Source organism: Pelodiscus sinensis, chromosome 1 (genome assembly GCF_049634645.1).
Source record: "Pelodiscus sinensis isolate JC-2024 chromosome 1, ASM4963464v1, whole genome shotgun sequence".
NCBI classification, from domain to species: Eukaryota; Metazoa; Chordata; order Testudines; family Trionychidae; genus Pelodiscus; species Pelodiscus sinensis.
In genome coordinates this window covers 61,330,916-61,345,600 of record NC_134711.1, presented here as the reverse complement: position 1 = coordinate 61,345,600, position 14,685 = coordinate 61,330,916, and the positions used below count along the sequence as shown (strand labels likewise).

Here is a 14,685-nt window from a genome sequence, read left to right as displayed (position 1 = left end):
TAGAACAAGACAGATAACGGAAAGTTGGGAGCATCTGGCACTATTACTGACTTCATTATTATGGCAGATAGGATTACTTGGTATGGCCATTAAGAGTGTCCTGGGAATGGGTCTTGAATTTCAGTTGGTGCTGCTCTTCAGTAATGCACAGTGATGGAATCAACATACCAAGAGTCACTACAAAGCTCACAACCCCTATCAAACCCATTCGCAGATGGAGGTAGAAGGGCAGAGTGCAGGGATGGGGTTCCTTTCAACAAGAGGATTTTTGCATTCTTGACACCACTGATTCAAACCATTAATGCATGCTCTGTTACACAGGGCTTCAGCTGAACACTGCCACACGCTTTCGCTGGTGCTCCGACCATTCATCTGTCATACTTGCATGTAATCTTAAGAATACTAGTACGTCATGAATTAAAAGCTTTGCAAATCACAGTGAGAAGATAATGTGCTGTAACAATATTTGCTGCCTTTACTACCCAAATGGTCTTTGTGTGCGTGCCATACACTGACCTGGCTGCAGCCTGTTTCGATCCTGTGCATCCCATATGAGAAGTCATCGGTGAACATAATGACATCAGGACTGATCACATCATAGAATGAAGGCCAACCTGGAGAAGAGGAACAAGAGAAATCAAGAGCATCAGTATCTCTGTATCAGAGAGGGTTACCAACAAATTACAAACACTAAGGGTAACACTGTCAAAAGCACCTACGTGACTTAGGAGTCGAAGTTTCATTTTCAAAAACGCCTGTGGCGCCTATGTGGCACCTTTGAAAAGGTTACCTTAAATGGACAACTATAAGACAGTACAGGTTGAACCTTTCTCAACTGGACTCTCTAGTCCAGCAACATATATGATCTGGCAGAGTCCCAGTGGAGGGCCAGAGTCAGGAGCTGTGTGGAGCCCAGGAACCCAGCCAGGCTGCCTGCAGGAGGCCCAGTGGCCAGAAGCCCTGATGAGGGAGTCTGGCTAAGCCAATGACAGAGTGACCGGAATGCCAGCACGCTGGGTCTGCTGTGGCAGAGCCAGGACTCGTGGCAGCAGGTCAGTGGTCTGCTGTGGTGGGACTGTGGGCTGCTGCAAGTGGGGCTAGGAGCCCCAGCGGCAGGGCTGGTGCTGCCATGGTAGAGCTGGCAGGGGAGGGAGGACGGACCACTGGTGGGACTGTGGGCTGCCTTGGCAAGGCAGTGGGGCTGGTAGCAGGTGGTGAGCCATCTGGGAGGCCAGGCCAGGAGTGGAGCTGAACTGGGAGGCAGGTGACAGGGGGCCAGAAATGACCTCCCCTCATCCGTCAAAATCCCTCATTCAGGACCACTCAGGTCCTGAGGATGCCAGACCTAGGAGGTCCAACCTGTATTCAGAGTTAGGCCCTCTCAGAGAACAAGCTGCCTGCAGCTGCCTTTCTTGTACATCTGCAGAGCTCCCTGCCAAGCACTCCCACAGACAGTCTTGTCTAGAGAGACAGATGAGCGTTCTGATAACCCAGACACAAATTCCAGCCATTTAAATTTTTGAAGATAAATAAAAAAAACTCTAAAAAGCAATGACACCAGTTCATGGGATGCACGTGTTATATGATCTCTATGGAAAACCCCACTTAATAAAGGGCTCCCAAATTCTGAACTCGCTCAGCTTCTGCATAATCTCAGATGCAACCCCCAGTAGATAGCCCCAAGGAGGGTCTAATCTCAAGGCAAAAAAAGGCACGGATGAGCATAAGGCCTACATCCAGACCAAAAGATCACATTTCCCTTTGCCAAGCCCAGATGGGAAAATGCGCTCTTTAACTCAGTTGCTACCCGAGCATTCCATAGCAGCCTTGGGTGCAATAAAAGTGTTATGTTGTGATCCCTGTTTAGAATTCATGGCTGAGCATCATCATCTGAAGAAAGATCCTTCCTCCTTTGACTATACACTCTCTAGTCCCATACCCCAGCCACCAATACAGGGACCAGGGAACCTACGCCCCCGCAACTACAGTATTCTAGCAGATTCCCCACTACCACCACCTCATTGGTTCACCGAAAAAACAGTCAAACTGCTATATTGCCTCTTACTAGGCTTGCACATGAGAACCTACCCAAAAGGCTTTCAAGACCACCTAAAAGCCTACTCAACATCCACCTAAACATCACCAGATACCGCCCCTTCTCATGCACCCTTCTGAGGTCACTCACCCATACATTATACACATACGCACTCTGTCTCTCTGTGTATCCAGCGCAAATATATCAGCGTTTCCCCTTCTTTCTCCTAATATCTGTTAAACATTTGTTACTAATGGTTTCATAAAATGTCTTGCAGTTAGTCATTAAAGAATGTAGCTGCAGCTACAAATCACTTTGCACAGATGAATACAGGATGTACAGTTTCCCACAAGATTTTTAGTAAAGCGAGGTATGGAAGCTATCAAATGGTCTCAATATGTGTAGAAAAGCATCGTCAATGGGGAACAACGCTGTATCTCTATTGTAACACCTTACTCAGTTAAATGTGGAGAAAAGCTTTTGAAGAAAAAAAGCATGTAAGGGGTGAAATTAAATGGAAAGCATAGTGCTCCCTCCCAAGATGGCTCATTTCTCACCCATTAGGAAAAATTTGGATGAATACAGTATCATCTTAATTCAAGCTCCAATCCTGCAACAAGCTCCAAGTAGGGAGCCCACGGGACTCGCAGTGAAATCCATGAGGTCTACCCACATACAGCACATTGTCGGATCAGGAGCTAAAAGTGTTATCCAAGTGCAATCAACAGGAAATAATGGACAGCAACAAAGCTGTAGATCAAATAATCTGAACAAGGCAAACATCCTGCCAGAGAGAAACCCACCTGGAACCCCTCCAGTAATGTAATTTAAAAAAAAAAAAAAAGAATTGTTACAAGTAACAAATGTCTTTATAAATTACTCCATACTGTAAACCACCCCTGCCAAATAATGCACATAGCTTCACAGAGAGAGAGAGAGAGAGAGAGAGAGAGAGAGAGAGAGAGAGCAGCCTATTACAAAGTTCTGCAGAATGGGAACACTTCAAAAATTCATTATCTTCCAGTTGGTGGATCTTCTCCAGCAATGCAAATTATCTCCTGAGCTGGAACTCCACCTAATGATGAGTGAGATTTTAAGCAGAGCTGGCTAAAAAAAAAAATATTCAACAGAACTTTTTCCATCAAAACCAAAATGTTTTGCGAAGCAGAATTCTTGTTTTCTGGCCAACCTCAAGTCTTAAGGCAGAGAAGCCCCAAAGAAGAGAGCATTTCCCTCATCATGTGAAAGTATTTGAAGGAGGAACTTTTCACTGCTGTAGAAATCCTCAAAGGGAACCCTCCCTCCCCCTACACACAACAATAAGGAGAAAGCTTCAAAGGCTGCAATGCAGAGATTGAAGCAATCTGTGTCTTGCTGAGAAAATTATCTTGTGCAAAAGGGTTGGGGGATGTGTTTGTGTCAGTTTTGACATTAAAGGAAGACCATCCATCCTCCTCTCTCCAGACTTTTCCTTTTGGTCTTCCCATCTAGCACAAAAATTATTTGTTTTGGATGCATTCCATGCACTTTTTAAAAGTGAAGTCAGCTGAAAACCTGTACAAACAGAGTTGAGCTCCCTTAAAGCAGCCTTTGTACCCAACTGGAGTGACTGGAATTTAGTCTATTAATTTCCAGGGCATGCATTTTTTTTCAGAATGTCCCTTATTCTATAGATTCTACCAGTTACGTATCTGCTCCCCCAAAGTACTGACTACAAGGCAGTTAGCAAACCCCAAAAGTGGTTCCTAAGATTTGTAACCACTTTTTTATACTAACCTCAATGCTATCCCCACCTCATCACCTCTTGTATCTCTTATAATAGTATTGTGATGAACTAATAACATTAGGTGGATTGATAGTACAACTGTATGAAACCTGCAGAGTACAATTCATGAAGGGCATTTAGCTCCATTTGCGGCTGACCTGGAAATGGAGCTAAATTAATTGCTCCATGTTTTGTGGGAGATTTGAGATCACTGGGCAAACCTACAGAGGACCAGTGCCCTTCACCCTCAGCTCCCTCCCTCTCACGTGTAGCATATAGAAATAGAAGCGTATCTCTTAGACAGTTTGTGAGCCTTTGAGTAGTGCTCATTGTGCACTATATGTTTTAAAAGCTGCCAGAAACCAGTGAGAGCTGCAATACATGTCTAGCTAATAAACACACTTATCTGATGCCCAGTTGTACCCATGTGGCTTCTTCATATTGTCTGTATTGTGTCACTAGCAAAACACACAACAAGGGCTTTATTGTTTCTCCTCCTTTCCTAGCAACCTCCAGAAGATCTCTTCTTAATTTGGATCATACCTACACTACAGCTTAAGGTGTAACTGTGGCTCAAGCAGGCTTCATGTGCTGGTTTTAATCTAGCTAGCACCAGTAACAATAGGAATCAAGATGTGGCAGCATAGGCTTCATTGCAGGTTACTTGCTGCTGTAAATGTCCATCAGGACTACGGGTATGTTCTCAGGCTGCGAGCCCATGCTAAAGCGCCTGCTGCCATGTTTTCATTACTAGCCCCCATTAGCTAGACTAAAGCTAGGATGGGTATGCCTATAAATTAATTAATGGAGATTGCCTATCTCCTAGAACTGGAAGGGACCTTGAAAGGTCATCAAGTCCAGTCCCCTGCCTTCACAGCAGGACCAAGTACCATCCCTGACAAATTTTTGCCCCAAATCCCTAAATGGCCTCCACAAGGATTGAACTCACAACCCTGGGTTTAGCAGGCCAATGCTCAACCACTGAGCTATCCCTCCCCACTTCATAGCCTTCATAGCTGTGTGGACATACCTTTAGATGTCAATCTCTCACTACTTCTACCTCCTCCAGAGCAGCGGTTCCCAACCGCCAATCCATGGACTGACAGTGGGCTACGAACAGCTGGCTACCAGGCCTTGGTGGTTCTGGGAGCCGTGGCTGGGGATCATCACCTAGCACCTCCCCTACCGCCACAGCTGTTGGGAGAGATACATCCTGCCCCACCTTTCAGCCAAACAGCACCAGGCAAGGGCAGGGTCTCCTCCCAGCTGAGGAAGAGTGGTTTGCCAGGCAGGGAAATGCTCTTCCGCAGCTGGGAGGAGACCCTGCTACTGCCCAGTGCTGTTTGGCTGAGTGGTGGGGCAGGATATGCCTTTCCCAACAGCTGCAGTGAAAGGGGAGGTACTGGGTGGTGTTCCCCAGCCCCGGCCCCCAGAGCTGCAGTGATGCAAGCAGTGACACTCAGCTGGGGGCTGGGAGGCAGCGCAGGGCTAGGTGAGGGGAGCGGGGCAGGCATTGAGAGGACTCCAGGAGTGGGGCTACTGCTGGGGGGCTCTAAGAGGTGGCTGGCACTGGAGAGCTCTAGGGGTAGGGCTAGTAGTGGGGACTGGCACGGGGGGGCTCTAGAGGAGTTGGGTGCAATGGGGCTCTGAAAACAGGAGGCTGGCAGTGGGGGTTCTGGTGGTTGGGGGCTCTAATGGGGGGCTGGCACTGAGACATTTTGGGTGGGGGGCTGGCTCTGGGGGGTTGGGTGCAGGGGACTCTGGGGTCAGTGGCTGGAGCTGGGGGGGTAAAGAAGGGGTGGAGGGCTCTAGGGGTTAGGGCTGGCACAGGGGGGCTCTTGGGTCCTGGGCTTTTGGTGGACCAGCAACATTTTATTTACTTATTTGTTATTTGCATAATTAATATGCAAATATTCAGATAAAATGTTGCCGGTCTACCAAAAGTTTGTGAATGAGTTTGCTGGTCCCTGCCACTTCCTCCTTCCTTCATAGTCTATAAGTGGTGCAAAGTGACTGCAGTAGCATGGTTTTCAGGTGCCTGCAATCTATGGGCTCATGCGTCACTCTGTCTTTCAAAAGACAGTTGGTGCTTCCAAAAAGGAAATAAGGAAGGTGGGGAGTCATGAAGCAAGTTTTACCCATGAAAGGTTATGATATATTTATTAGTCTCTAAGATGCTACATTGGCCCTATCAGAGAGGCCAGGAGGGCCATTTGGCCCAGGTCTCAGGAAACAAAGGGACCTCAAATTTTGACATTTTTCTACCAAGCCGTTTCCATTTATTATGCAACTTGCAGCTATAACAGAGACAACAAAAGAAGCTATACTGACCTGCAAAAAATTGATTTAAATCATTGTGGGATCTTGCGCCTTCATCAGTTTTTTTGGTCACATCTGAGTTTTCACCTGCATTACTAGAGACTGGAGTAGCTTCTGTGATTAGTGATTCTACGTTATGAAATGCTGTTTACAGTCTTTGCATAATTTAAGATTTTGAAAGTTGTAATTGATTCTGAGAGGGTATGTCTACACTTGCACCCAAGTTTGAACTAGGGATGCCAATGTAACCGACCGAAATTGCTAATGAAGCAGGGATTTAAATATCACGCACTTCATTAGCATAATCTTGCCCATGCGCTGTTCCAATCGCCAGCTGATTCGAACCAGGAAGTGTGCTCCGGGCTGCGTTAGTTCGAATCAAACCTCTTGGTTCAAACTAACATTACTCCTCATTTTTTGACCATAACCACAACAGGCTCAGCTGTAAACTACATCTTCCTCCAGTTTTAGATTTTACCTTTAAAGGCTCTTTTTGTGATGATAAACTTTTAATTCTAGTTGTTTAATAAACTTTATATCTAATCTGGCAATTGCCCCATGTTCATATTCATAATAACACACCAGTCAGAGGAATTTAACAATGGGAACATGTTAGCAGATGAATTTTCAAGATTGTGAATTAAGGCTATAAGGGCAGTAGTAAATAACATTCCCAAATCCTTATTATATAATATTCATTGTGAAGTATATACCATTAAAATTTTGTATAACCACTAGCCTTTAGCAAATTAATTTATTGTGTGCTACTGTGTTTTAAAGGAACCCCTTCATAAAAATGAAGCGAAGATTTGAAAGTGGTGCAAGTAAGAGATGGCAAAAGCAACAGAGTGAAGCAGCAGTTAAGAGTTTAAAGCCAATAACATTATTTGTTACAGAAAAGACACCTCAGCCACGACATTGTGATCATATTGACAGTTCTGATGATGAAAACTTTGTACCCACAAATGACATTCCAGTGCTACTGCCTTAAAATGAGGAGGTCATTAATCAAGACACAGAAATGCCAATAGTAGCGACAGATGCAGAATCTAGTCTCGATTTAGAGACTGTGCAGGCAGAAAATGAGGACCTCGGAGGTGCTGCACAGCAAGAGCAAAAACTTATGACTAGCAAAGGACACAGTGTAACAACAGTGGCATCAGAATCTGATATTGGAATTTTTGATAAGAACAATGTTGTTCAAATGCAGTTGTTTCTCAAAGTTAGTTGTTTTCAGTTTCTAAGTAATATACTGAAAGATGCTGAAAATCATGCTTTCCTTCTCGTCTGCTGACAAAAACTCTTCCAAATGGAGAGATCTGCACAAGAGACTGGCTCTGCTGGAGCATGGAAAAGAAGGCTCTGTACTATGTACCCTGTTCAAAGATTTCAATTGAAGAACAATTCATTTTGTTCAATAATTTCATGAACAAACTAGAAAAGAAATCACCGCTCGTGTATTAGAAATTCTGGAAGGCTTTAAATTAAATTTGTCTGCATTGGCCAAGCCTATGACAATGGATCCAATATGGCTGGGAAGTACAACGGAGTACAATCAGTGATTCTTGAACAAAATCCAAACTGTATTTTCTCCAGTTGTGGCAACCACACATTAAATCTTGTTGGCGCTGATTATGCTGAATCATGCAAGGAAGCAATCACATACTTTGAACAAACCAGAAATTGTACAACCCCTTTAGTAGCAGTCCTCGAAAGTGGGAAATTCAACATCTGCCTGTTTCCCTTCAAGGCATGTTGACAATGAAATGGTTCAGCATGAATTGATGGCATTAAACCAGTTGCATAGCATTTGGACTCTATGAGAAAGGCTTTAAGCGAGCTTGAATCTCTTACTCTCACAGCACATTGACAATGTGCTTAAGTCAATTCAGAAGTATATATCCAAATTTGAATGCATTTTAACTGGAGTGTTCTCCTCTGAAGGAGCAGCTAGAGGAGAGGAAAAGGGTAATTGCAGGAGACAAGCTGGGGACAGGGAGTTTTGGAATTTCCCAGATAAGTGAACAACTTCAACCACTATTGGAAAACTTGTGTCATCGGGGACTAAGGTTTGTAAATACATTGATCTCTGAACTCAAGATTCAGTTTGGGAGGGACTGATGCAAATGTTACACATAGACCTGTTTGTTAGTTATTTGTATGGGATTATAAATATTTAAATGAGTCTAATTCTAATCTTTACCAAGACCATTTTACTTCACTCTGACAGTGGAAGGGGGCTTTAAAAAGGAATATATTATATATAGCTACTACATGTTTTAGAAACATAGCCTGTCTGAAGATCTATCCGTCTGTCTCCCTGTGAGTCTGTTTATTCAAGAACTCCTCCAAAATGGTAAGAGCTGCTAGGACCACCAAATTTGGTATGCAGCCTCCTCTTATTATAACTGAAAACAAGGTAAAGGTTTGGTTGTGCCAGTGTAATCCACACACCTACTGTCTCATGTAGTGGCAATTAGTCCACTTGCAGAGAGAAAGAATGAGTGTGCTCTCCAGCCTTAGTTGAGAGCTAGCAGGCTTTTAGCTCAAGCAGTTGAGGCTCATGCACTAAGCTCCAGAGGTCCCAGGCATAGTTCCCACAAAGGTGCGCGCCCGTGTGGCCACACACAAAAAATTCTCTGCCCACCCACCTCCCTCACTGAGCAACGCAGCAGCATGCAGGTGGAAGTAGATGAGCTGCTGCTGCTGGTGGAAGGCAAATGGGGGCTCAGCTGGGCAGCTCTTTGATGTACTGACTCCCAAAGACTGCACCCAGAGCCATGTAATAACTTCCCAGCTGCTCCGGGGTCAGGGCCAGGGCCACATGGTGGCCGCGGCAGCACCTCCAGCTGCTGGGGCCAGAGGAGCTGTGTGGCAGGAGGCAGCAATGGCTGCTCTGGCTGGGCCCAAAGCCAGAGGAACCGCATGGCAGGAGGCAGCAGCAGCTGTTCCGGCTGGCCAGGGCCAGAACCGAAGGAGCCATGTGGTGGGGGTGCACCACAAGAAGACATGACTGGTCTGATGGGCTGAAATCCCCCACAAGGCTAGCCATGGATTGGGGAGGTCTTGGATTCCCCACCAGCACCAGGGACTAAACCCAAAGCTGAAAGGCCAGGTTAGCAGACCCACTCCCAATAAACCTCACCCTCTGTTTAGCCCTTTGCTGGGGGAGGAACAGGCTCCTTGGTTTAATGCTGGCACCTGCCACTAGTTTGAACAGTCCCTCTGGTCTCCAGGGGCTTCCATCCGCAAGAGACCATTCCAGGATCAGGGGTGTTTCCCTGCCATTTGGTCAAAATATTCCTGCCCCTGCCTCTTAACCCTACATGATCGCCCTTCTGGGTAAGCTCTAGCTTGCGGGTCCAGATCATGCTACTGAGGGGAAACTGAGGTCCAGGTGTGCTGCACTCATGTGTTAGGAGCTGACATGAACATTCTGGCTCCCAGCCTGTGCTCAGTGGAAGAAAAATGACTCTCCCATAGGTATGGGATTGGGGGATGGGAAAGGATTGCCCCCTTCCAACATGGCTGCAAGGAGGCACTACCAGGGAGAGTCTCTTGGGGAGCAGTGCCACTGGTGGGTGCCATAGTGGCACACATCAAAACAAGCACACATGACTTCACAAGACAAAACTCAGTCCACTCATGGATGGAAAAATCTTAGAGGGAACACTGATCCCGGGTTTGGTCCCACCTGACAGTGCTACCTCAGCACAGTGGGATGTGCTTGGAATTCAATTTTTTCTCATAAAACGGAAGGGGAGGGGTCCGGTAGGAGGGACAGTTATACTGCAGAATGATCACAGGGGCAGCAAGGGTTGGAGATGGGGACTGGGACAGCTATTTGGACCAGAAGAGGGAACAGGGATAGAGAAAGGGACAGCTATCTACTGTATTTCAGAGAGTTTGTCTAGGTCTTTTTTTGTCTGTCCCGCCCTCCCCTGTCTGTGCTTGCTGCAGTAACCATGGACAGCTGCTTCTCACCTGGTCCAAGCCTCTCCGGGAGCAGCCTACATACTGAATCCCTCATCACAAGCCCCACCCCAGAACAATGATTTAAAAGAAGAAAAACAAAATTTATTTGAGCTATACATGTACATGCCCACTTCAAGGCCCTGGGGCTTTAGTGTGAATGCCAATCAGGCCCACAGCTTTGCCAACCCTCCCAGTGTCACCCAGAGTCTCCCGAAATCAGGGTCTATCTCCCAGAGACTACTGAAGCCAAAACAAGGAGATTTTAGGCCACTAAGCAGTAGAGTTAAGGCAGACTCCCTGCCTACTCTGGCTCTGCACTGCTTCTGGAAGCAGCCTGCACATCCCAGTGGGCCCCCTCCCCAAGTGCCAACTCTGCAGCTCCCATTGGCCAGGAACTGTGGCCAATGGACACGTTGGGGAAGGGCACTGCCTGCACACAGGGACAGTGCGTGGAGTCCTCTGCTCCCCCCAGGGCCACAGGAACATGCCATCCACTTTTGGGAGTAGCACAGACCAGAGCAAGTATGGAGCCTGCCTTAATCCCACTGTGCCACAGACCAGATACCCCTCAGTGTAAATGCCATCTTGCAGTCTGCACTTCTCATCCACTCTCATACCCAATCTGCAGCTCAAAGACCCCTCCCAGAGCAATCATCATGCACCTCCTCCGACACCACAAACTGTTGAGCCCTCCTCCTAGAGTCTACACCCCCACGCCCCCTGCCTCATATATGGGCCCCCTCCAGTATTCAAATTCCCTCCCAGAGCCTGTACCCTGTACCCCCACACACCCAACTCCTTGCCCCAGCTTGGTGAAAGTGAGTGAGGGTGGGGGACAGCCTATGATGGAGGGAGAGAGGATGGAGTGAGCAGGGCAGGGCCTCAGAAAAGGGGCATGGTGGGGTAGGGTGTTAGGGAAGGGGTGGGGCAGGGGTATTTGGATTTATGTGACTAGACAGTAGGCAATCCTAGGCCCATTTGTTCTTGGTTCTGTGTGTTTCTGATATATTACATGCCTGATTTAATTATTTAGATAACAGCGAACATCGTTTCTGAGCCAAAACTGCAAACCTACGAAACTATGGAACGTTATTCTAGCCATTACCTCATAAACCATACATTAGAGACGGGTCATTTCCACTTGGCCCTGAGTTACGAAAACGTTTAAACCAGTAAGTTGCACATATTTAATCAGTCATTCGCTATACCTCTCTCCACCTCCTCCATCTGGGATTTCGCCCACGCATTTTGTAAACGCTGCACAGATTTGCCCTAACATCGGAATCATTTGTTTTTACTGATGACCCTTAATTTGGTGAAGAGAAGATGGAGGTTTATACTCCTCCATCAGAAAACACTTTCTTCAGAATAGAGTACACCTAACGACTGCCCTGGGCAGCCAGGTTAAGGGCAGGAAGGAATAGAAATGTTTCCACTCAGACTGCATGTCTGATGTTGTATGGCGCAGAGATCAAAACATGTTCTAGTAAGGGCTGCAGCGTATAGCATATGATCTCATTCACATGATGATTAAAAGACAGAAGGAAGCTTATTAACCATAATGCTGAAAATTCTAGAAAGCCTTTTCTTCTGGCCACTTGCAGGGCATAGTTTCATCAGGTGATACTAACCCCCTGGACAGAGTCCTATTCACAACATATTTCTTACTCAAGCCATCAAACTACAGCATACATTTTACATGAGATAAATATTTCCAAAACAGTCTATCCTTGGATTCTGTTATTTATCTTTCAAGAAATGTCTCAATCCTGCTTCCAATTTTGTGAGTTTAGGCACATTTTGTAGCACTTAAACATCTAACTGCCTGCATCCACAAATTAGGAAGTTAGAGGTTTAACTGCTAAAACATGCAACTATAATTATTTGCAGAAGCAAAAATGCAGGCCGCTTTAGAAAATCAGGCCAGTTAGCATTTTTTTCAGAATATTCCTTTTGATAATTTCCTGAACAGAACAATTTCAATCACAAACCCTGTTGTGTCTTTGCATTAGTGCCCCATTCACATACCTGTGAATTGGAGGTCTCCAATTGCAATTATATTTCCCATTTTAGAATCCAGAGACAGAAAGGGTAGCCTGCACTTTTTCCCCTCTCTTTTTTTTTAAAACTAAATTATTCCAAGCATTTCTTTCAGTAAGCTTGTTGCAGGTGGAAAGGTAGGGAGTGATAGAATATGCTAGGGCTGCAAAATGGCACCAGCTGATGGGAGGGAGGGGGCAGAGCAAGAGGGAAATGGTCCTTGACTTGAAAAATGCCTGGTGGTTCTGATGGGTTAGGTTTTGGAACTCTTACACTTTAAACACAACTTTTGTTATAGACAACCACAGTATTTAATGTGGAACTTCATAGTTTGTCTTTTTCCACTAAGAAACAACATCTTTGTACAAACATGAAGCATGCAAGGTTTAAATACAGTACTAAATCTTCTACTTTAAAACAGATATAGATCTTTAAGTTACTTTTCTCTCTCTTACCAAGACCAAGTCTGACCGATCCATATGTACCAGCCTTTAACTTCACACTGCTGTAATTTCATTACATATAAAGCTTTCGCAAATATAAGATGTGCGTGGGTAATTAGGTGAGCTTTATACATTTATTTTCACAGAAAGCAGAATAGTTACAGGAAATAAAATATTTCTTACTAGCATGTTTAGCTGGCATTGCTCAGATCCTTAACTCAATTCATTTTTTTAAAATAAACAGAACATTCATACCAGGGCAGCTTGCTCTTCCCCAATCTATCCCTGTCAGAGTGAGAGTAAAGTGCACAGCACATCTGCCCCCTGTCTTCCCAAGTTAGAGGGAGTAATGCAACAAACTGTATACTTTCCCTTCACTCCCTGATGAAGGGGAACTGTCAGCAATGTACCTTGTGAGTCTGTGGTGGGAGGCTTCAGCCCCACCCTCCCTAAAAGGTACCCGGGCAGTGGAAGGCTCAGGGATGGAGCCATCCTGGATGAGGAGGGGCATGCCCCCCGGCAAGTCCCTTTCACCTTCCTGGTGATTCTTTCTCTTTTCTGTTTCATTTTATAAGAAACAATCTCATTCTAGGCACATCCCATTTTCCTGGCACAACCAAACCCTTACTTACCTTGCTTTCCACCCCACCATCAACCTCAACCTGGACCAGTCTACACAAGAGATCCACTTCCCGGACACTACAGTGCAAATAAGTGATGGTCACATAAACACCACTCTATACCAAAAACCTACTGATCACTATGCCTACCTTCATGCCTCCAGCTTCCATCCCAGACACACCACAAGATCCATTGTCTACAGCCAAGCACTAAGATACAACCGCATTTGCTTCAACCCCTCAGACAGAGACAAACACCTACAAGATCTTCATCAAGCATTCTTGAAACTACGATACCTGCCCGAGGAAGTGAGGAAACAGATTAACAGAGCCAGATGTGTACCCAGAAGCCTCCTACTACAGGACAAGCCCAAGAAAGAAACCAACAGAACACCACTGGCCATCACCTACAGCCCTCAGCTAAAACCTCTCCAATGCATCAGTGATTTACAACCTATCCTGGACAATGATTCCATACTTTCACAGGCCTTAGGAGATAGGCCAGTCCTCACTCACAGACAACCAGCAAACCTAAAGCAAATTCTCACCAGCAACTATGTACCGCACCACAGTAACTAACTCAGGAACCAATCCATGCAACAAACATTGGTGCCAACTCTGCCCACATATCTACACCAGCGACACCATCACAGGATCTAACCAGATCAGCCACACCATCACCACAAGTTCATTCACCTGCACATCCACCAATGTAATATTCGCCATCATGTGCCAGCAATGCCTCTCTGCTATACACATCGGCCAAATTGGACAGTCCCTACGTAAAAGACTAAATGGACACAAATAAGATATCAGGAATGGCAATATACATAAACCTGTAGGAGAACTCTTCAATCTCCCTGGACACACAGTAGCAGATTTAAAGGTAGCCATTCTGCAACAAAAAAAACATTAAGACCAGACTTCAAAGAGAAACTGCTGAGCTACTGTTCATCTGCGAAGTTGACAGCATCATTTTAGGATTAAACAAAGACTGTGAATGGCTAGCCAATTACAAAAGCAATTTCTCCTCTCTCGGTGTTCACACCTCCATATCAGCTGCTAGAAGTGGGCCTCACCCTCCCTGACTGAATTGACTTCCTTATCTCTAGACTTATTCTTGATTGGTACTCTTTTCTTATGCCTGTATATTTATATCTGCCTCTGGAATTTCCACTACATGCATCTGACAAAATGGGTCTTTGCCCATGAAAGCTTATGCTCCAATACATCTGTTAGTCTATAAGGTGCCACAGGACTCCTCGTCACTTTTGCAGATCCAGACTACCATGGCTACCCCTCTGATACTTGGCATTTGATAAGGTCTCTCATGATCTTCTTATCGATAAACTAGGGAAATACAACCTATATGGAGCTACTACAAGGTGGATGCATAACTGGCTGGATAACCACTCTCGGGATACGTCTACACTGCACGCTTATTTTGAAATAAGCTACTCTGCAATAATTATTCCGTAATAGCTTATT

At 45.4% G+C, this 14,685-nt stretch overlaps 1 protein-coding gene across 7 annotated transcripts in view; it reads right to left on the bottom strand.

The window, feature by feature from the left end:
- The window catches only part of MSRB3 (methionine sulfoxide reductase B3), a 135,093-nt gene that overhangs the window by 11,030 nt on the left and 109,378 nt on the right, over positions 1–14,685 (bottom strand). For all 7 annotated transcript variants that reach the window (XM_006130198.4, XM_025188271.2, XM_075931156.1 and 4 more), the window contains one exon: positions 517–614. In XM_006130198.4, coding sequence (XP_006130260.2) covers positions 517–614 — 98 coding nt within the window. The remainder of the gene's footprint in view (positions 1–516; positions 615–14,685) is intronic.